At 35.9% G+C, this 25,003-nt stretch overlaps 1 protein-coding gene across 1 annotated transcript in view; it reads left to right on the top strand.

Moving 5' to 3' along the window:
- Nucleotides 1-25,003, top strand: part of spag9b (sperm associated antigen 9b) — a 59,802-nt gene that overhangs the window by 1,208 nt on the left and 33,591 nt on the right. The window contains 3 exon segments of the mRNA XM_058793220.1: nt 15,292-15,412; nt 18,465-18,535; nt 20,413-20,504. Of these exon segments, the coding sequence (XP_058649203.1) occupies nt 15,292-15,412; nt 18,465-18,535; nt 20,413-20,504 (284 nt within the window).

The following is a 25,003-nucleotide window of genomic DNA, read 5'->3' as shown; positions in this document are numbered from 1 at the left end:
ATATTGAGAGAATCGCCTTTAAAGTTGTCCAAATGAAGTTCTTAGCAATGCATGTTACTAATCAAAAATTAAGTTTTGATACATTTAAGGTAGAAAATTTACAAAATATCTTCATGGAACATGAGCATAAATTAAACATTTATAATTTCGACCCATACAATGACATTTTTGCCTATTGCAACAATTTGTGCTGCTACTTATTGGTTTTGTGGTCCAGGGTCACATACTGGTATTTCAATTCCAATGCATGTTTTTTTTTAAGGCCATGATTTTTATTTATTTATTTATTTATTTTTCTCCTGTACTGTGCCAGAAACTAACTTAAACCAAACTTTACAGTTTTGTTCCTATCTATATTATGAAGGATTTTACAGAGGGATTTGATCATATATAATGCACCTGATTTATATAACACTTTAATCCTAAAAACATGGTAATTATGTATGTATTTTCTGTCTGTTGACAGTATTTTGTGATTCATGGAGTGACAAAAAAATCTGTCAACAAAAACAAACAAGAATTTTGAATCTTGCTTTATCCAGTGGTCAGATTTTGCTTCTGGAAACGTATGCAGATTAGCGCATATGCAAATGAGATATTGTCTAATTAAATATCTAAACATACCATTTTAGAAAACTATTAATGCCAAACAATTGTCTTGATGTACTGTGAGTATAGTGGTCGATTAATGATTTATTTATTATTATTTTTATTTTTTTTTTTTACACAGAATCTACTTCCCTACTAGTTTATCTCCAAATCTGTTCAAACTATATTGAACTACATCCAGTCCTATTTGATCACCCCTTAAGCTGTTCTTAAAAAGCCTCTTGGAAAGCCTAGAAATATCAGGGGATTGAAAAATGATGTTGAAGTCTTAGTGAATTTTTAGTTAACACTTCTTTGGCTATAAATGGCTCTTTGTGAGTGCAGTCTCTATCAAAGTCCTTATCCAGTATTTAATGCATCGGTCAGAAGGTGTGGAAGCCTGCCAAGGTGTTCGGGTTCACCTGACAAAGACAGGAAGATGCGTGAGACCAGCATTGGCTTATTGTCACCCGTGAAGTGGCATGTGAGCAAAGGGACAAACCCCACAGAGTCTAAGTATAGCTGGCAAAACTATGATTATGTCAGAAATAGACTCATGCAGAATGTTTCCAGTGGTCACATTATTTCTGCGTTTTTTCCCTTTGGATGTGTCTGGTCGTCATGTTAGGAAGGGAAGCGTCTCGCTCATGCTTGCAGGTGTGACACACCTAATAGTTTGATGCAAGCCGTGTCTTGCAGCTCTAATGTGATTATGTATTACATTATGTTTGAGTCAGCTAAACACTCTTTAATTTTCCATGCATGACATAACTTTATGACATTCGGCTGTGGTTGTAAGTGCTTTAGTCTGTTCTGAATGACTTTTTGGAGCATTCGGATATTAACAGGACAGTGAAAATATGCAAGTGCAATGAAGCTAATGCATTTATGGTCCTCTTGAAAATATTTATTTTAAGAGGAATGTGTACTAAATCACAGCTTTGCCATTTAAATGCAAAGAGGATGTTTGCTGTCCTGCACACAAGTTATATGGTCACTTAAGCCATATTAAACATTTTAAATCAAACACTAATAACCATAACCTCCCAGTCTGTTTTGGCTTGAACACAGTTTGAAATAATTTTAATGCCCGATGTTTTAAAATGTTACGGAGAGCACAGTTGTGCATTTGGTCAGGCAGTGAATCAGTGAATCGCCAACACTAAATGCTTCAGACAGATCTCAACAATAACGTCTGCCAATGACATCATATGAACAACCAGTCGATATTTACACTAATTTAAGTTTCAAGAACCTTAAGTACACAAAACATGCTTCATTTTGAGATAAGGGTACCGAAAGTAATGATAAGCTGCTCAGTGAGTCAGAGTTCAGTAACTGCTCTGACTGATTCAGTGATTCATTCAGAGGATGATTCATTAGACTGCAAACAGGTGTTTATTTAATGTTTCTCATACAAACATCAAAATAAGACCAAGTTGAATTCTTGAGATATTAACCTGAAATTTTAGGGGGTACTTAAAGTAAATATTATGTCTCATCTTTCAGAAAGGTTTGGAAAATAAATGGCTCCTAAGAAAGATTTGTTTGTGAATCAGACTACACTGATTTCTTTTTATGAAATTCATTTCAGACTGCAAACAATTAACAGACTAGGTACCATATCAATATTTATCTAGTTAATGCTGTGCCTTTGAAAAGCAATGCAGGAAACGCTGCTACTGGAGACATAGTATTTTGCAGCTTTACTTGTTTTTTTTAATAAATTTTCGCTGCCATAAAACTGCCAATATGCCAGTGGCTTTACTTCTCACTTAAAAGTCACCTGTTTGTTAGGAAACCAGAGAGACTTTGCCCTCCTTCTGCTGCTCGTACTCCTTTATGTGCCTGTCCTTCTGCAGCCGTATGAATGCGCTCCCCTCTGAGACGGGTTAACTTTCAGCTCATGTGACTCTTTGTTGGGAGCAAGTGAAGTGAAGAGCCTGCCGTATGAGCATGTGTTCTGCTTTAAACTCCAGGCCTTTGTTTTGTTTGCTCCCGATGCTGCCCACGAGTCGTCTGTGCTTGCACTCCAAACAGACTGTGCTACTCACACACTGAACACGTACAGTACGAGCTTGAATCAAGAGCATTAGTTTGGAGAAAAGCATAAATGTACAAGGGAGAGACAAGTAGACTAATATTACAAATCATTTGAACTGTTAAATAGGCTTGATCTCTGATGGGAGATTGAACTTTTTTTTATGTTTGTGTGCTCATAGAGATTTAATAATCGTTTTAATGAAATCCCCAATGTTATGAGGGCAACTTAAATAGGGATGTGCAAATTAGTCATCGTGACTAATAGGCTCTATGAAATCTGTTTTATTTCTCTCAAATTCCATTTTTCCCATTTTCCTCTTTTTTTTTAAATTTTTTTTTTATTTTTTTTTTAAATTCCATGTTTTCCTTTCATTTTTTTGTGGATTCCGTTTTAATGGTTTTATTAAATATTTAGTAACATAATTGAATAAAAAGGGATGTCTAATAATTTGAATTGATAAAACTTGAATCATTCATGAAAACATTAAAATCTTTCTGGATTCTGTGTTTTATGAATTAATGCAAATTTATTATCAAAAATGTCTGTAATCAAATGAAAGAATACAATTTTAACAATTGAATTAAATCTTTTAAAATGTAATCAAATGAAATTTGATCAATTCCTTTGATTTAAATTTCTGGCTCACAGAGTAGCTCTGGAGAAGTTCATGTGACTTCAGATTTCAGTAACAGTAATTTTTTGCTTTAAAGGGGTGGTTTACTGCGATTTCACTTTTTTTCATTTTAAATGGTGTGTAATGTTGCTGTTGGTGCATGAACAGTATCTGCAAAGTTGCCGTGCTGAAAGTTCAATGTAAGCGGAGATATTGTCTTTTAAAAATCAGGAAGTTTAATGCCTACAAAAACGATTCATATGGGACTACAACGAGATACTTCCCGGGTTGCATACGTAACAAACCCATAAATTTGCATCAACCCCTCCCTCCGGAACATGCAAAAGAGGGGGCAAGGCCATGTTCTGCGGCTTTGTCGAAGAGGAAGAGTTATAGTGGAGAGTTGTAGCCATGCCGTCGAAACGGTGTTATTTTCACCCAGCTGTCAGGTCTTCTGTGTTCGGGCTTCCTACGGATGCTGTAGTTTGTCAACAATGGTTAAAATTTATGTTTGATTATGTTCCTGACAATTACAATCCTAGTTTAGCTCTCTGTGCTAAATGTATTTGCATGTATAATTTCAGACGTAATGTTTTAGTTTTATCAAGGACGTAAACAAATGCCAACGCTGGCTTTAGTAGCCAGTTAGTTAAATGCTATTTCGTGTGTCTATGACAAACGCGTACAAACATTTTGGACTCGAATTTGTAATTATGTACTAATTTTGTAAATGTATTTTCCATGTATACTTTATGACGTAATTTTTCGATTTGATCAAGAACGTAAACACAAGCCAACGCTGTTTGGTTATAGTGGCCAGTTAGTTCGAGGCTATTTTGTGTGTATAAGACAAACGTGTACAAACTTCAAAAAGTTATATGTAATCACAACAGCAAACTTCCATTCAGAAACGTTTTGTAAGAGCCGTGCTTGCAGAAGTTCTGCTTGACTCTTTTCATTACCGCTTTCTGGGTCTGATTCTGGCTCAAACTGATACGGCAATATTGACGACATTATTTACATTTGACCGCAGCACATGCAGCTGTCGCCCGTGAAGGTAATGGGCGTGAAGTTTCCGGACAATGTGCAGTACGCAGTTTAGCCAATCACAACACACTGGCCCAACTAACCAATCTGAGCCCATTGCCTGATTCTGAGGGAGTGGTTTCATCGAATCAGGAAGTCAACCGGGTGTTGCTTGATTGCTGTCGTATTGACAGACTTTGACAGTGAGATGATGACTTATGATGAATCAGTATCTGAAGGGATGCTGTATTCTGAGTGTTCATTGTACCATAGCTGTGCTTTCTGCTAGACATTCATGAGCTGTTTAAATTCATGGCCAGTTACTGTAATCCTGTGTGTCTGTGCATGCTAAAACCAGATTAATTGTTAATGGGACAACCTGATTACAGCTTGAGTGAGTTAGCACTTTATTGTCAAACAAGTTTCAACTTTGTGTGAGAACATCGCTTAAGTGCCCCAGGACCTCAGAGCCTTAAACCTGTTATATGACCCCAAACTCTTCTGTTTTCCTCATGCGGTACATCAGATTGTTTTTCCTCTCATTGCCCAGGGGTCTTTTATAGCACACTGTAGGATATACATCATAGGAGTTTGTCAATATTTACAGTATTGATTGGGCGAGCAATTGTGTCAGAGTGCAATTCATAATGCAGCACAAATGCACTGCAATATCAATGCTAATTATGCATAATCATCTGTAATATTGGACTGCTATGGATATTAACCCTAAACTTTTTTTTTTTTTGGCATTTAATAAAATCTGTAATAAATCCAAAATCTTGAATATATTGTTTGTGTATATGTAAATGCACTTATGCAACCTCTGTTCTACAGTGGAAAGTTTTTTTTTTTTAGATGAGGTAAAATAAACCCTGCATATGAACAGAGATGGCCACAAATACATCAATATGTATTTAAAATAAAAATACAAAATACTGTGTGAGAAAATGTATTTAAATACAAATACAGTATTTTGAAAATACACAAAACACATACTTTATCGCTCTGACGTGTCAATAACTCCTGCCCACTAAAAGCTCCACAAATATATTTGCATACCATGACAATATATAAATGATATAGAAAAAGTTCAGTTGATTTACACTTTATATCATTGCCAACGTTTATATTGTCATATCGCTATAGCAAGCAGTAATGCTTAAAGTTTAATGAATTTGACTAGCTAGTTGATAAAACCAAAATCTGACCAAAAAAAAAATCAAGACTGACTAGTGCTAATGCTATGTTCCCATTGCTAGAGCTCTTTTTTTTTTTTTTTCCCTTCATGCTATTGCTAACTAAATGCAAATCTGAATGGTGTTCCATTTTAACCTTAATCAACAAGTACAAATGACCATGACATCCTTACCTTATCTTATGCTGCCTTCACAGGCTATCCAATTTTTTGTTTTTGTTTTGTACAACCCGAATTCCGGAAATGTTGGGTCGTGTTTTTTTGTTTTTTTTATTTGAATGAAATGAAAGCAAAAAGAATTTGAAATCACATGAGCCAATATTGTATTCACAATAGAACATAGATAACATAAATGTTTAAACTGAGAAATTGTACAATTTTATGCACAAAATGAGCTCATTTCAAATTTGATGCCTGCTACAGGTCTCAAAATAGTTGGGATGGGGATATGTTTACTGTGGTGTAGCATCTCTTCTTTTCAAAACAGTTTGAAGACGTCTGGGCATCGAGGTTATGAGTTTCTGGAGTTTTGGTGTTGGAATTTGGCCCCATTCTTGCCTGATATAGGTTTCCAGCTGCTGAAGAGTTCATGGTCGTCTTTGATGTATTTTTCCTTTAATGATGCACCGAATATTCTCAATAGGTGAAAGATCTGGTCTGCAGGCTGGCCAATTCAGCACCCGGACTCTTCTACTATGAAGCCATGCTGTTGTAATAGTTGCAGTATGTGGAACTGAACGCTGATAACACGCTGGAAGGTCTCCCTCCTCTTTAGCCCGGAGGACACAGTGTCTGTGATTTCCAACAAGAATGTCAAATTTGGACTCGTCTGACCATAGAACACTTTTACACTTTGAAACGGTCCATTTTAAATGAGTCTTGGCCTACAGGACGCGATGGCGCTTCTGGACCATGTTCATATGGCTTCCTTTTTGCATGATAGAGCTTTAGTTGGCATCAGATGGCACGGCAGATTGTGTTTACTGACAGTGGTTTCTGGAAGTATTCCTGGGCCCATTTAGTAATGTCAATGACAGAATCATGCCGATGAGTGATGCAGTGTCGTCTGAGGGCCCGAAGACCACGGGCATCCAACAAAGGTCTTCGGCCTTGTCCCTTACGCACAGAGATTTTTCCTGTTTCTCTGAATCTTTTGATGTTATGCACTGTAGATGATGAGATTTGCAAAGCCTTTGCAATATGACGTTGAGGAATGTTGTTTTTAAAGTATTCCACAATCTTTTTACGCACTCTTTCACTGATTGGAGAGCCTCTGCCCATCTTTACTTCTGAGAGACTCTGCCTCTCTAAGACATCCCTTTTATAGTTAATCATATTACAGACCTGATGTCAATTAACTTAATTAGTTGCTAGATGTTCTCCCAGCTGAATCTTTTCAAAATTTCTTACTTTTTCAGCCCTTTATTGCCCCCGTGCCAACTTTTTTTGAGACCTGTAGCAGGCATCAAATTTGAAATGAGCTCATTTAGTGGATAAAAGTGTAAAATTTCTCAGTTTAAACATTTGTTATCTATGTTCTATTGTGAATAAAATATTGGCTCATGTGATTTGACAGTCTTTTAGTTTTAATCTTATTCAAATTTTAAAAAACGTCCCTACATTTCCAGAATTCGGGTTGTATATATGACTTTTCTAGCTGGAAATTGGACAAGAATGCTGTTGTCATATTTTCTACTTTCTACTTTAATTTTTATACCCAAGTTTCTGAGTTGTGCAGGCCATAAACTTTAAACATGGTGGAGGCGAAAACAGTTGCTGCTGGGACAGGTATGCTTTTTTTCCCCACAAAAGCAAGATCACCTTGTTTTAATGTTAAAGTCATGCACATAGTAGTGCAATAACCATTTCAAGCATTTTGTATGGTTTATACACAGCAAAAGAGCATGTATTTGACTGAAAATCCAGAATCGTCAACAAGCTAACTATAAAGATAGCACTGTGAATGTTTATGTAGTTGTCAGCGAATGGGATGCTACACTTTATTCTAAATCAAATATCTTGAATATCTATGATTTTGGCTTTAATAAGATTTTCCCAGGAAACCTGGCATCCTCCACGATTCTTATTCAGTCCAACAGCAAAGCACTTGAATGCGTCAAGCTTGTAATCAGGACTTCTGAAATTGGAAGTAGGAAATTTTGAAGGCAGTATTCCTTATTTCTTTACAGGAATCCAGAAAATGTCATTACCCAATTCCAGATGGAGTCATACAGCTGCAGCTCACACAAATGAAAGTGGCATGTTTGAACTAGCTGATACAGGAAATCAGCAGTCTAATAAAGAGGTTGAGTGGCAAAAAGTATTTTATGTATTTTGAAAATACAGAAATACTAAGATTAAATATATTTAAATACAAAATACATTAGATTTTTTCCAAAGGTATTTAAATAGTATTTTGTATTTCAAATGCGTATTTTAAAATATGTATTGTAATGTATTTGAAATACTGCCCATCCCTGCATATGAATCGATGTCCTCTTGATTTGTTTATGTGAAAGTGTGATAAATCTGATTAATAATTGTGATTTTATAATTTTCGAGCAGAATAATCATGATTATCTTTGTGCAGGCCTAATAAACAGTCAGGTTTCACTGCCCGAAAGTTTGAAGAGAATCTTGCATATAAACATGTTCATATGTACCTGAATAATAATGCATCTTTTTAATGGCACAGACATTTGACTTCAGCTCCGTCACCTCCTTAAGGACTGATGTTTATTACTGCCATAGTAACACAAGAGCCGTGTGAAGCATGGAAAATAGTGCGATTGCAGTGCATCGGTCAAGCATTCAAGTCTGTTTGTGTATTTGTGTATTTTGCTTAAGGTCTGCCGTTTGCATTTGTATTTGTAGACTCTGGAAGGAAATGTCAGGGAAGGGCTTCGAATGTACAGGAAGAGGAGCTTCCTGAGTTCCTTTCTTCAGTCAGGATATTTCTGAGACTCTCACTCTTTTCTTCTCTGTTCCTGAAGTCACTTCACAGCAATTAGACTTCAGCGTGTGCCGATCTTACAGTCTTGCATGTTTCAATAGAAAATGCTTAACTCTGTGAGCCTCGTTTTTTATGCACTTTCTTAAGTGTATTAACCCTATAAAGCTACTGTATAATATTTGATACATTAATTTGTAAAGCTTCTAAATGATTAACATGATGAAAACTGATAAACGTGCACACAATCTACTCCATGCCTTCGGTTGTCTGATCTTTTTTTTTTTTTTTAATCCAGTCAAAGCTCTTCTAGTGTAATAGTACAATCATCCAGCTTCAGCCGGTGCTTCACGTGTCTTTTCTCTGTCAAATCTTTACTCATTTTTATAAGTAAACATCAGAATAACTGTAGTAATATTTCCAGATGAACGCTTACTGGACCGAAGCAGCTCAGCTTTACTTGATTCTCCATCAATCATTTTTTAGAAAAATCAGTGCGTCTCAAATCTGATCATCAGGATCTTTTGAGGAGCGTTTGTTGCCAGAAGCTTTATTTTCACTGTTCCTCAGCAGAGGAATGATCTTTACAAGCCTATAAAACATCTCACATCTTTTGAAGAAACGTTTATTTGTTCATCTCTCTATCATCATTGGATTTATCATTTTATGTAAGTATCTTCTATACTGTTGTAAAGATCTCATTCATTTACATTATAAGTGATCAGAATTTCTTCACTTTTGACCATATGAATATCAGCATCTGCACCAACAAACTGCGTTTTCTTTTTTCTTTTTTTTTCATATATTTTATATAAAATATATGAATAACATTCTGTTTTTAGACTATATGAGCCATAAAAGCCTGAAGGATCAAATGTTATACTCAAGGGATCTTTTCATCCCTTGAAAACACGCATGCAATCTTTTATTTAATTTTTTTTTGATTTTCTTAACACAAAATTAAGGAGGACCACCATTGACATGCATTGATAGGAATCAGTTTATTCCAGATTTAAGCATTTCTCGCTGCCTTTTTAATGCATGTTTGCAAGATTTATCACCCTTTCCATGCCTGACCTCATGTGACTCTGCCTAACCCAGTTCAGAGCAAACGAATCCATGCATAACGCTCAGCTCAGATAACCGAAGCTCGGAGATCCCGTGCTCGGAGCGAAACCCCGCTAGCCCAGCGTGTCTCGTGGCCGTTATGAGCGATGGCTCTGAGCCCCGGAGGAAGTGCAATGAAGGCGCAGTTGACTTAAAGAGAGCTCTATCAATAGAGTGGCACTACACAGCAGCCTCTATCTGTGGCGGCACAATGGGGATATTATGTGGAGCGGAGAGACTGAAGTCTGTATGCAGCCAGACGCTCTTCCTCTGCTCAGCTGTCATATGAGCGCTGTCCTCCGGATCATATGATGAACGCGGATGCTGTCAAACTTTTCAAAGTGGCTTTCTGTCAGACGGTCGTGCGTAAGGACTTCCTTCGAAATTACAAACATCAGACCTGTCGTGTAGAGGAGAAGAACAAGTCCATTATGTGTCTTTATAAAGCCAGACCCCTGTGCTCTGGCTGCTAATGCCCATATATTAGATTTTGCACCAGTTTACTACAGTCACAAGTCTTAATACATTTCCCATACAAACTGTGCATGTTATTTCTTGAGCTGCATAATCCGTCTTGGCATCCTTGCCTCTGGGGCTGCATGATGAATCGTGATCATGATTTCTGCTTTTCTCGATTAACCATAATCGCCTGCAGTGTTTTCCCATTGGCTATTTATTCTGAAGTTGTTTCATTTTAATTTGTCATTTGCGTGCATTGATAACGAGCCTCTGCAAGCTTTTTGTCAAGAGTTTAAATCCCCCAATCAGAGCTTTTTTTAATAAATCGATATATTTTCTGCCCAGTGGATTAATTAATCTTCCCAACCTGGCAACCATGCACACATGCTCTTTCTACATTTATGGGAGGGGGGAGGGGGACCACTGATGAGCTGAAAACACGGCAAACATGTAAGTTTGGATTGAGATCACATTCTGCTTGAATAAAAATGTAATGCAACAAATATGTTTTGCCGTTTGCAACTAAATGACAATGACCTTCCGTTTTTGACCAACCATCGTATGTTATCGTGTAGCCCTACTTTCCACAGTGAGTGACTTCCCCTTAAGTGTTGTAAAGCCACTCTGTTATAATAAAGACATTCATATGACAATTATGCTTTTTAAAATCCAGATCACCTTTGCTTTTCATCACTATTTGGATGATATTGGTTTATTGCTCATGTATGACAGGGTGGTTTTTCAGATGGAAATTCATAAGCAGTCATATTCAGTGCAGATGTGTGGTGTTACCCATAAGACCTCAGATCGCTGCCCTGATTAATGATGGCCCACATGCAGACTGAAGAGAATTTCCGTAATAAAGAAACTGTTCTTGCAACAAGGTTTACATAGAGATTTTTATGACTTTAGAGGTGGCATAAATCCAGTAACTAGCCTTAAGTGTATATATTAAATAATGATGTTGTGGTTGGTAATGTTTTTGAAAGAATGCATTTATCTGGTAAAGATACAATAAAATAATGAAATATTACACCTTAAAATAACTGTTTTCTGTGTGAGTATATTGTGAATGTGATCAGCTGAATTTTCAGCATCATTACTCCAGTCTTCAGTGTGACATGATCTTCAGAAATCATTCTAATATGTTGATCTGCTGCTCAAGAAACATTTCTGATTATTATCAATGTTGAATATTTTTGTGGAAACAGTGATGCATTTTATTTTTCAAGATTCACAGATGAATAGAAAGTTCAGCATTTATTTGAAATAAAAATATTTTGTAACATTATAAATGTCACTTTTGTTCAATTTAACGCATCCTTGCTGAAATAAACTGACCAAACTTTTCAATAATAGATTCACTTATTTTAAATAAAATGCTACTAAAAAAATTCATGTATATCTATAGCTGCATTTTTGCACAAGCAAGTAACTTCAGGGATTTAAAGGGTTAGTTCACCCAAAAATGAAAATTAGCATGTGATTTGCTCACCCTCGAGGCATCCTAGGTGTATATGACTTTCTTCTTTCAGACGAATCCAATCAGAGTTCTATTAAAAATTGTCCTGGCACTTCTAACTCCATTGCAGCGGGTGGGTGTTTCTGTTCAACAGTCCAAAAGACGTCAAATAAAGCACGCACATCCATAATAAAACGTGCCTCACACGGCTCCGGGGGGTGAAATAAAGGCCTCCTGTAGCGAATCCATGCTTTTTTTTTTTTTTTTTTTTTTTTTTTTATTAAAGAAAAATATCCATATTTCAAACATAATAAACACTTCTCTCTCACTTCATCTAACGGTCATAAGCGGAAGCCGTTCCAGCGGATGACGTAGGACGTTGGCGTAGCGTCATTAGTGATGAACGCAGAGAGAGAACAAAACAAAATGCCGGTCATGAATTCGAAGTACAAACCTAGGATTTGTAAAGGAAAAATGTCAGAGGATTTCGATATAAGCCGAGAGGAGACTGGTTTTCCTTTGCTAAAGTTAGGAAACTTTTCTTCCTTTGCTCCTGTAAACAAACTCGCGAGACTAGCATATCTCCCAGGTGCGTGAGTCAACGGCTTCCGCGTACGACAGATACCAGAAGTGAGAGAAGTCTTTATTACATTTGAAATAATAGGGATATTTTTCTTACAAAAACGCATGGATTGCATGTGAGGCATGTTTTTATTATGGATGCGTGCGCTTTATTTAATGTCTTCTGGACTGTTGAACAGAAACACCCACCCACTGCAATGATAACCTTAGCTTGGAAGAGCCAGGACAATTTTTAATATAGCTCCAATTGGATTCGTCTGAAAGTCATATACTCCTAGGAAGCCTCGAGGGTGAGTAAAACACAGGCTAATTTTCATTTTTGGATGAACTTTAAGGCAAGTCTTGCAAGCCTTGCTGTAGTTGTAAATGTGTTGCAGTAAAATATGAGCTATATTTGTCATCACATAAATTGTGATGTGGTGGTAGAAGGTTAAGGAGTTCTCATAGTTCAGTCAGAGGTTTTGCAGTGAAGACGTGTTGACTTGTAGCTCTGAGATCATAAGACGGTCCTCATGCGTCAGGACTCTCTGATGTCCCGGGGCCTGCGGCACATAACGGCTTTTATCAGCAGATACACAACAGTTTAAGGCGACGGCTTGATAATATCATCAGGTAGACAGACGCTCATGTGAGCTGCAGCACAGACTCTGAGGTTTGATGATCAAAATTAAAAGCTTTGAGTTGATAAATGTATGTGCTTCACATTTTTAGGGGTGATAATAAGATGTTGTTCTGCTGCTGCTGCTTTTGATTTGATTTGATTTTGATTTATGCATTTAGCAGACGCTTTTATCCAAAGCGACTTACATTGCATTCAAGTTACAGTTTTTACATTTTATCAGCTCTTGCTTTCCCTGGGAATCGAACCCATGATCTTGGCGTTGCTAGCGCCATGCTCTACTATTTGAGCTACAGGAAAGCTACAAACTGCTTTTGAGTTTAACCCTCTAGTATTCTTAACTCAAGTGATCCTCCGCAGGCAAAATAGAAAGAAAAAGAGTAACTTGTTTTAAAAATGAAAATAAAGTACTATATTCTGTTGTAGTAATGTTAACACACACACACACACACACACACACACAATGTGTCAGGTTCTCAGAGACCTTGCTTGGGTAAAAAATTCTTTAAAATGGCCCTCACTTAAATTCTTCAAACTGTGGCACAAGACGATGTGATGCTGGTCCTTCAAGAGTCACCTATAAAAAAAATCAGTCTTCGTGTATTTCACAACACTTCAGCATGTTATTCTTAAGTGAGGGCCATTTTAAAGAATTTTTTACCCAAGCAAAGTCTCTGAGAACCTGACACCTTGTAATTCTGGAGACTCCAGGAAGGTTGCAGTTCTGGAAAATGATGGTGCTGGAGACTAAATGGTTCCTGATGGTTTCTCACCTAATTCTTCACCTTAATTCTTTTGCAGTTAACGTGTCTTTTCCTCTCCACCTGTTTTTTCTGACCTTGCTGACCCAATGAGCATTTCGCTGCCCAATGGTCATGCCTTAACTTTGCTAATTCTATTATTGCATTAGCATTGCATCCTTCTCATGGGCATTTGATAATTTTTTGTAACTTTTATTATTGAGTTCAATCTCTTTTTTTGGCTAATTTTATCTGTAAAGGAAAACCAGCCTCACAATTCTGCACACCTGAAATAAGACGTTTCTGACTATCAGCCTTCATGGAGAATTATATATCACTTATAAATTATTAAATACAAAATCAATAGTAGTTATTAAGATTGATGTGGTTTGGAATTGGTAAAATGTTCTTGGAAAAAAAATATGACCAGAATATCAACTTGCCTAATAATTCTGCACACACTGTATATATTTGTGTGTGTGTGTGTACAGTATATGCCTACTTGATGCATAATGAAGTCTTTTCAGTCACTTGTGTTCTAGACAAAATGCAGTCATTTGTAATCTTTTATTATTTATTCATATTTTCCATTACTTATGCTATTATAAATATACCATATTTGCATGCATATTTGGCATCCATGATTAATTTATTTAGAATTTCATGTGGAGGACATTAATTCTCAAATATATAATTTATTTTTTTTATAGAAAACCATTTAGTGCACCTTTTAATGTTCTGCCCGTGGACTTGCACCCCATCAACGCACAAGGCAAATACAAACAATGGCAGTTAGCACAGTTATTAGTGTTGTGGTCCATTGCACCGTGTTGCTGCAGGGTTTGGGTTACATCTAACAATAGAGGTGAGGACATGCTGTGTGTTTTGGAGTCTGGAAGGAGGGGAAATCCTTTCAGCTGCCCTCGTACACACAGACCTCGCCCATCACTGGCGTGTTCATCTTTGGCATATGAAAAAGTGAAATAGGAATGAGTAAGCCGGGCAGACGTCTGCTCTGAGTCACTGGCTCTCTGATCAAATGTGCTGAAACTTTCCAGCAGCTGTTGGTCCTCTAGACTCCAGCCACTGCTGGGATTTCAGCTTTGTGTCTCTGCTAGCAGCAGAAAGAGTTGTTTATGACCTCTGTTTCACATCCCACTCGGACTCCACTGACTGCTGTGTTGACCTTGTTTTCACTTGACCCTTATGTGCTCCAGAGGCCTGACCCTGCTGTTTGTGCATGATAGTCTCATCCCATGTGAGCTATGCTTGTGTGTATGTCCAAAAACGCTGAATAAGTGGCTGAAATGAATTTATTTAATTTTTTTTTTTTTTGACCATGCATATTGGGGTTCAGCAAGTCTCATTTTTATTCCTCAATTACATATAAAAAAAAAAGAAAAAGAAAAAAAAAACCTTTTTTTTATTCATCAAGGATGCAATAAATTGCTCAAAAGTGACGGTAAAGACATTTATAATGCTACAAAACATTTCTATTCCAAATAAATGCTGTTCTTTTGAACTTTCTCTTCATTAAAGAATCCTGAAAAATAAAATGTCACAGTTTCCACAAATATATTAAGCAGCACAACTGTTTTCACCGTTGATGATAATGAGAAATGTTTATTAAGCAGCAAATCTACATATTAGAATAACTTCTGAAGGCTCCTGTGATGCTGAAGACTGGAATAATGATGCTGAAAATTCAGATTTGATCACCGCAATAAATTACGTTTTACTATATATACACAGAAAACAGTTCTTTTAAATTGTAATATTTCAGAATATTTTGTCTGCATTTTGCCAAGTAAATGCAGCCTTGTTGAGCACAAGTAGACTTATTTCAAAATGTTGAAAAAAAGGAACAATATCTCAGTGTGAAAAATCTCTTCTCTGTCTCCTCTAGAGATATATTGAGTATGAGGATTCTCAAGAGCAGGAAAAGAAGGATCTACAAAGCCGTGTGCAGATGCTGGAGGCTCAAACCAGACAGATGGAGCTCAAGACCAAGAACGGCGCAGACCAGAGTAAGTTACCTGCGTTACCTCAGCTCTTCAGGGCCAGGTGATGTTCAATATCCACAAATCATTCAAATAATTGCTTGCATCAAAATTAAAAAGGTTATTTGAAGATGTCCTTATGGTGTTTTATTAACGGAGACAATTTTTAAAAAAAAGTTGTAAATAAAAAAGAAAATACGATTGTGGTTTTTCAACTTTAAAAGTTCAGAGTGCAAATTCTTTCTGTGGAAATCTTCCATCAATTTTATTTATGTGTAGTAAAAAAAAGATTATTAGTCTGTATTATTTGGTGTATATCCATGAAAATGATTGTAGATGGTTAATTTAAATTTAAGTATGAATTTAATATATAATGTAATGAAAAACATTGTGTAAAATAGTGTTGGGTGATATGCTCGCTTTTCATATGCTCCTGTCGTCAGCCTGTGAGATCACTGATACACGATCGTTTCGTGCTAAATTATTTAATTATTTATTTACTTGGTTTCATTCAAGGGAACCAGCTCCAGCATAAGGCTAAAAACAACCCAATGTTTTTAATACGACTGAATTTGTATTTAACATAACAATTCAATAGAAACTTTGTAAGTTACTAATCTTAAGGCTTACATTTCCTCATTTATTCAAAAAGCAGCTACAGAAAAAGAGCAAAGAACATTTACATCACAGACTTCAGTCTAGCATGAGTTTATGCACTTCCTGTTATAATCAGTGAAGCCGTCTGCTACACTCTGATGAATAAATCTCTTATACTTACATCGCATGTACTTCTGCATCTACAGGGTCAGAATTCAGTCAGTGAGTGCTGAACAACAAAACTGATGCATCTACATTTTTACACTTTTTTTATATATATATATATATAATATCCTCCAAGACAGTAAAAAATATTGAGGTGTAATTTTATTTAAGCTGTCTTGCAGAGTGCTGTTCTCTAGATAAGTCTCCAAGAATCAGCTGGAAAATGCTCCCTATTTTTGGATACGGTGTGCAGCAGGTGAACTCTTATCTAAAGCGAGACAAAGCTTTCGTTCTCTGGAATACCTGATCACACTCAGTCTGAGAATCACACGCAGCGTTGGGCTGTGAATGGGCTGAGCTGGATTACAGCTTAAGGGCAGCTGAACTCGCCCACATGATGGGTGGATGACCGTGTTTACTGCCAGGCTCAGCTCCAGGTGGGCGGCACATTACGTAAACGCATCTAGTGAATGCCATCAGTTCTTTCGGCGTCCTCCTGAATGAGGATTAAAAATGTGTTCCCTGTATTTATGACATGAAGTTATTCAATCCATTGTGTTTGTGAAAGAACTTCCCATTTTGTGGTTGACGCAAACACTTTTCTATTTCCCTACTGTAACCATACACTTGTTCAGTTGTCAGAGTGTCTGAGGATTTTACAGTTTGATGTATTGGAGAAGTGTGTGATGAAGAACGGCTGTCATGGACACACTTTCATTCACTCGATGTGTTCCCATATTCTCATACAGTAGCTTACTTTTTTTTTTTTTATGTCTAGATGTACAGCAAATCAACCTTATGAAGCCTTTATATTTTCTAAATGGTAGTTTTGAATTTTGAATTTCCCCCCCAGTCACATGAACTATAATTATGACATCCGCATTTGTTGCCATGTAGATTGAAATTTTTTAAGGCAAAAAAAAAAAGTAGATGCATTAGTCAAGGCAGGAAGTTAGCAAGAATTATATTTAATAATTTTTGTTTGCATGCAGCTACAATACAGTTCAAAAGTTTCAGTAAGTTTTTATTTATTTATTTTTTTATAGAAAATAAGTACTTTTGTTCATCAAGGATGCATTAAATTGATCAAAAGTGTCAGAAAAGACATTTAAAATGTTACAAAAGATTTCTTTCTCAAATAAATGCTGTGTTTTTTTTTTGTTTTTTTTTACTTTCTATTCATCAAAGAATCCTGAAAAATAAAATGCATCAGTTTCCACAAAAATATTCAGCAGCACAGCTGTTTTCAACATTGATAATAATAAATAAAATAAAATAAATAAAAATCAGCATATTAGAATGATTTCTGAAGGATCATGTGACACTGAAGACAGACTGCATGTAAAATTTAACTTTGCACCACCGGAATAAATTACACTTGAAAGTATTTTCACATAGAAAACAGCTACTTTAATTTGTAGTAATATTTTACAGTATTACTGATTATACTGTGTTTTTGATTAAATAAATGCAGCCTTGGTGAGCAGAAGAGACTTTCAAAAACATAAATCTTACTGAACCAATGCTTTTGAGCGGTAATGTGTATGTAACAAATTGGAATAAACATTTTTTTTCTAAAACATTTGAATACTAGAAAAATGCTGAGTGATGACTGATACACATACAAACTCTTTCATGGAAACTAATCTTGTTAACACTAACTTGCCTTATAAAGTTTACATCCGAGATGAAGATCCTGAAACTAGTGTAAACACCTCTTTAAGAAGCTTGATAGTCATTAATCATCATCGTTCACAAAGTGGCTTTATTTATTTGATATCGGCAGTAATTCATCTAGTATTTGATAACACTTCACCTCGGTATTTACATACATTTATTATCAGTAAAAGCAAACATGATATAATGAAGGCTTATTCTTATTTAAGGAGTGATAGGGTTCGGCTCTGATTGAGGAGGAACTTCTGCTGTCCCTCTGTCATCCTCCTTCCTTTAATTCACAGTCATCAGGTCACATGGGGTTTTTCTCACAGTTTCACACCACATGTCCAGCTATGAGACACGTTCCTTATCTGACCTCCTGAGATGACATGATGCTCATAGTTGCAACACCCTATAATAAAAGATTTAGAAGATAAATTTTAGTGTATGGAAGCCACACGTTTTCTGGATCAGTTTTATTTCTGTTGCTCTACTGACCTCTTCTGGCTGTGTGTTGTTACTACAGCATGTGACCACTTTCCCAGGAGGCTGTTCAGATCCTTACAGGAAAGCCTTTCTCTCTGAAGCTGAATCACAGTAGACCTGTGTTTATATTTAATTAAATAAAAATACTGCAATGTCACTCCTCTGTTTTTAGTTGGAAGATTAGAGGAGCGTGAAGCCGAGTTGAAGAAAGAGTACAATGCCCTCCATCAGAGACACACAGAGGTAAGAATTCCTTAGCATTTGTGACCCTGGACCACAAAACCAGTCATAAGATTTATACATCATATGAAAGCCGAATAAATAAGCTTTCCATTGATGTATGGTTTGTTAGGATCGGACAATATTTGGCTGAGATGCAACTATTTGAAAATCTGGAATCTGAGGGTGCAAAAAAATCTAAATATTGAGAAAATCACCTTTAAAGTTGTCCAAATGAAGTTCTTAGCAATGCATATTAATAATCAAAAATTAAGTTTTAATATATTCATGATAGGAAATTTACAAAATATCTTCATGGAACATGATATTTACTTAATATCCTAATGATTTTTGGCATAAAAGAAAAATCGATAATTCTGACCCATACGATGTATTTTTGGCTTTTGCTACAAATATACCTGTGCTGCTTTATGACTGCTTTTGTGCTCCAGGGTCACATTTGCTTATGCATTTCAATAATTGCATAAGCAATTTGTTACAAAGCCAACAACATTTGTAGTATGCAATGCCATGTGTATAAGAAAGCTAGGTTAGGAGACGAGCAGAGGAGAAATGCAGAGAAGAGAAATAGGATTTATTTATTTTTATTTATTCAAGTGCAAAGGTTGTGGACCGTTTAAATACTGAAAGGTGTGTCTTCTGCTTCTTGGCCCTGTTTACACATGCTATTGAGATGCGTTTTCATCGATCTGATCACAAGTGGACAACTTTAAATACAGGTGTGAACGGGGTCTAAAACTTTATGAGCTTGTCCACTTTTGACCACTTCCAGATGCAGTCGAAAAAACAACTTGTAGTGTGGATGCTCATGTGCTCGAATGCCTTCGAACAGCAAGCTAATTCTTATATATTAGTGTTTATTACCTGTCCATTAACCGATAAAATTAGTGTTAAATTAGATTTAAACTAGAATGGATAAGTGAATGTGGCCCATTAAAAATATAATTTTTTTCTTTTCAGTGGCTTAGGTTTGCATGTGCATAACCTACAGGAGAAAAAAGAGAAAAACAGAATAAAATGACATCTATGATAGGAATAAAATAAAGAGACATACATGGAATATGTTTCAGTTAATTAATTAACAAAACAAAAGTTTTATTAAAAGTCTTAAGTTTATTACATTTTTATGGCCACACCACAAATTTAAAGAAACACCTTAATTTAAGGACTGCTGAAAACGTATCCTGTTTTTTTTTTTTTTTTTTTTTTTCTTTTTACAAAGGCATAGTTTTGTTCTCATTGTGAGCATACATAATTAAGAGTAAACCCTTTACAGATTCAAATGTTGTCTTAGTCCTATCCTTATGACCAAAAATTACAGAATATTTTAGTTTTTTCCAGTGTGATTAAAGGATTTGCTGATAGGTGACTAATGTTGTGTTTTTTATTTTATTTTTTTATTTATTTATTTTTTTTATTAGAATTATTTTTATTATTTTATTCATGCAGTAAACATTTAAAAATAGTTTGGCGATAAAAAGTAAAAACTGTGTTCAGCTCATAAGTAAATTACGTGATCTTATTTTACAATATTAGATCGAAAGATCAGAAAAAGCTTACGTAGACAGGCCCATAGACCCTCCCCTCAAACGAAATCATGACTGAAGTGGACAGAAGAGACCGATTAAAACACCAGGTGTGAACGGGAATGTCTTCCTCGTCTACTTGTGATCCGATTGACCAAAACGCATCTTAATAGCAGGTGTAAACAGGGCCTTTTGAAGTTGTGATGGTTCAGCTGTTTAGGTGTAGGTTGTTAGCTCGTTCCACTTGAGAGGAGCAGAAAGGGTCTGGAAATCAAATTAAAAAAAATAAAAGATGCTTTTGCATGTAGTCTTTTGCTGTTGTCATCAAAGAATACTGTGTATTTGGATTCACAGATGATCCACAGTTACATGGAGCACTTGGAACGTACCAAATACCACCAGATGGCGGGAGAGACCACAGACACCGCGAGTCAGAGCAGAATTAGGTGAGGAGGTTTCTGATCTCATTCAGAAATACTATATTTCTTCCACCTACAGTTTCTAAAACCAGTTTCTGTGTGTATAGCTATAATTAATAGTTTTTGCTGTACTGTTTATGCCAGTTCCATATAATGCAGCTGTGATTTTGTACTTGGAAAAACCCTAGTGAAATCTCCCACATGCATGCACGCAAAATCTGTGAGCCTCTCCTAATGTAGGTCAGCGGTTTGTGTGTGTCTCGGCTGAGTGTGATATGGAGGGATTGAGTGATAGAGAGAATCGTCTGGCAGATGTTAATGAAGACCGAAGCAGTGGGATGGATGGCATGGTGATTCTGTTATAGACTGACGGCATGAAAATGCGTATTTCACAGAGGCTTCTCAGGCATAAAGTGACATGGTTTCTACAGGGGTTTCAGTGATGGCCGGCTCCGATCTGTTCGTGCTTATAGATACAAACATTGTAATAAGATTTTTTTAAAATGTTTTTAAAGGAGTCTCTTCTGCTCATCAAGGCTGCATTTATTTAATAAAAAAAAAAAAAACAGTAAAAATTGTGAAATATTATTTCAATTTAAAATAAATATTTTCTTTGTCAATATATAGTAAAATGTAATTTATTGCTCTGATCAAAGCTTAACTTTTAGCATCATTACTCCAGTCTTCAGTGTCACATGATCCTTCAGAAATCATTCTAATATGCTGATTTGCTGCTCAAGAAACTTTTCTGATTATCAAAGTTGAAAATACTTGTGCTGCTTCATATTTTTGTTTAAACTGAGATGCATTTTATTTTTCAGGATTCTTTGATGAATAGAAAGTTTAAAAGAGCAGCATTTATTTGAAATAGAAATCACTTTTGACCAATTGAATGCATCCTTGATCAATTAAAATATTAAGTTAAAAAAACATAGTGACCCAAACGAAGAGAAACCATTTTAATTCCATTCACATTTATTTGTATAAATGTGTAACTACATAAAAACATGCAAGTACAAACTGTTTTTTGTTGTTTTGGTAACTCTATTTAAAGCCTTCATGTATAATGCATTATAAAAGTAGTTTTATTGCATTAATTATGGCTTGTAATGCACCTTATAATGCATTATACAATCTCATGAATAATTTTAACCACAGTTAATACATTAAAACACTTATCAGTTCGTTGTTACACTACACATTTTAAATTTATTTACAAGATCTAATGGATTACAACACACATTATGAATAATTATAATGCATTATACCCTTTAATAACCCTTTATAATGCATTATAAAAGTCTTTAAATCTTTTTTTTTTGTAAACTATGGCATAGAATAATCACAGTAAATCTCATGATATTCAGACATTAGAAAGCTGAATGAAACTGTAATAATTGTCAAAGTCAATAAATATTAGCTTTTTTTTTTTTTTTTTTTAACACAAATTTTTCAGTGGACCCCCAGACCGGACCGTAGTTTGATAACCTGTCCTAGGCTGAACCATGTTACAAATGTTGTGAGAATCATGTGTTGCTTGTGAAGAACATGACTGTTGGTTTATAGATGGGTTCGTTCGGAGAGTCCATCTGCTGAGAGGATTATGGGATTATTTTAAAAATGTGATCGTGTCGAATCAAAGTATTCAGAAAAACAGCCAATATGTAGTGTAAAAAGTCAGTCCTTTCACAATTCAAGCTTATTTTAACACTGATACTAGTTTTATTGTACAAAGAATTATTTTTATCTCAGCACTGACTTTAAAGAACAATGTGTTTTATATGGAAGCCTGTTTTTAGGCCACTGAATAAAAAACAAAACTAGGTAATTCTGAAAAAAGAGGTCAGAATTGTGAGATAAAAAGGCGCAATTACATGGTTTTGTTTTACTCATAAAGTTGCAATTGTGAGATATAAGTTCGAGTTTATATCTCGCAATTCAGAATTTATTTCTCGCAGTCACAAGTTTCTTGCAATTCTGATTCTGTAACTCGTGATTGTTTATCTTTCAATTCAGACTTTATTTCTCGCAATCAGAAGTTTATATCTCACAATTCTGAGAAACAAGTCAATTGCGAGATGAAAATTTAATTCTTTATTTTATTAAATACTTTTTTAAATTTTATTTTTTTATTCAGTGGCAGAAACGGGCTTCCATAGTTTTATACTCCAGTGATAAAGACAGAAAAACCTTGCTGTATTTAATATGCGTAATGCCAGAAAACAAGTCGCGCTTTATATTTTTCATTGCATTAAAAACAATACATTACACTTCAAAGTCGAGGACTGATTCACCTGATGCTTGTTAGCAGGTGGATTGGGCTTTTGTGCTCTCTGGAGACGAGCTGGAGTGTTTGTTGTTCTTTGTGATCTGCATATACGCATCTATTCCCGCAGCCAATCAGCTGTGAGATGGAAACCGGAAAACGCATACAGAATTAGTGCATAAGAGCTGTTCATTAGGCAACCGAGTGCGTGAGCAGCACACAAGAAAAGACAGCTGCTGCAAAGCCGCTCGTGTGTGTGTGTGTGTGTGTGTGTTTGTGCGTTCGGGGCTCGCCGGACTGGATGATGTCACAGCAGTGAGAGGCTGCAGAGCTGCGCTCACACACACACTCTGATCCTCGCACTGCTGTGCCGGTGTTGATGGGATTGTTTTTGCGTTTCGGGGGGCGGCGGGAGGCCCATAGTGCGCGGCAGCAGTCATGAGTCCGGGATGCATGCTGCTGTTTGTCTTTGGCTTCGTGGGGGGAGCGGTGGTCATCAACTCTGCCGTGCTGGTCTCTCTCTCCGTTCTGCTGCTGGTGCATTATTCTGTTTCTAACGGCCTGCCCGCCATCACACACTCCCTGCCCCGCATCAGCAGGTACGCAGCAAAAAGCGTGTTTGTTTGTGTGGATGATAGCCTAGTTTTCTTTTTCACCTGCTATGTCATATCCTCTCTATGTTTAGCTTTTATTTTCCCTGCATTTCTGTCAGTCTGTGTTTGTATGTTACTGCATTACTTGTTCATCATGTGTTTGAGACTAGTCAAGAGAATGTAGTAAACGAGTGGATTGAGCATTGATGTGGCGAGATCCGGCAGAGCACAGAGTTCACGTCTCTCAACACAGTGCAGGTTTCTGTCTCTGTGCTGCTGTTCTGTCAGAGAAATGCATCTCATTCTATCAGGCAGACTGTTTATTCTGTGTGACTTCACTTTGTTCTGTACTTCCGTACTTCCTTGGTGCACTAGAGTTGCATTCAGTACAGCTGCAATTGAACACCTGACATTGTTTGCTGCTTTGAAGAGCTTTCTGTTGATTGTTTGGAGATGTTAAACAGGTTTCATGTTTGTAGTGTAGTGTTCGGGTGATTGGAATTGTAAGACATGTACACACTGTGAGCTTTAATATTTAAATTTAAAATAATAAAAAAAAATTGAGTAAAGATAATAAGGCCTACACTAACACTACTGTCAGATACATATATAATGTATTCATCAAGGACACATTCAATTCAAAAGTGACCGTAAAGACATTTATAATGTTACAAAAGATTTCTATTTCAAACAAATGCTGTTCTTTTGAAAATTCTCTTCATCAAAGAATCCTGAAAAATAAAATGTATCATGTATCAATATTTCACAAAAATATTGTGCAGCACAACTGTTTTCAACATTGATAATAATCAGAAATGTTTCTTGAGCAGCAAATCAGCATATTAGAATGATTTCTGAAGGATCATGTGACACTGAAGACTGGAGTAATGATGCTGAAAATTCAGCTGATCACAGCAATAAATAACACATTCACAGAAAACAGCTATTTTAAATTGTAATAATATTTCACAGCATGACTGTTTTACTGTGTTTTTGGTCAAATAAATGCAGCCTCGGTAAGCAGAAGAGACTTTTTATCAAAAATCTTACCAACCTCAAACTTTTGAACTATAGGCTATGGTGTATTTTAGCATCATTAAGATGACTTGGAGGTCAAAATGTGCTTAATTGTCATGACAGTGTCTCAAAAGTTTAAATTAGTTTCCAATAGGCTTTATTTTATTATGCTAATATTTATTGTTCTATTAGTGGGTAATTCTGTAAAGCTGACAATAGTTTTGTCTTAATGAGTAAAGCTCAAGTCTGATAAATATAATTTGGGTAATAAAAAAATGGATGAAAATGTGATTTTAATATTCAACAAACACCCATTACTGACTGTGATTATGCTAACATAACTTCAATAAATGTTTATTGATTAAATCTGAGTGATTTTGATAGTTCAGAAAGCTTGTATCTCGCTGTTAACTACCTCTAATTCTAATTACCTCTAAACCTCCTGACTCCAGAGAGCAGCTTGCTTTGGTTCATCGCAAGAAATCAAATACTTGCTTTCTGTGTTTTGATTAAAGGGAAACTGTTCTTGCTTCTGAAGACATCAAAGATAAATATTTTCATCTAGCTTTTGTATAATTTAGTTGCAGATGACTGGACTTGGCTTGCTGTTCCAATGCAAACATCGTATTGGTTGCTTTTGGATTACTTCT

The sequence above is a fragment of the Onychostoma macrolepis genome, chromosome 12, assembly GCF_012432095.1.
Source record: "Onychostoma macrolepis isolate SWU-2019 chromosome 12, ASM1243209v1, whole genome shotgun sequence".
Taxonomy (NCBI): domain Eukaryota; kingdom Metazoa; phylum Chordata; class Actinopteri; order Cypriniformes; family Cyprinidae; genus Onychostoma; species Onychostoma macrolepis.
The sequence above is the reverse complement of the archived record's forward strand: the minus strand, read 5'-3'. Positions and strand labels throughout refer to the sequence as shown.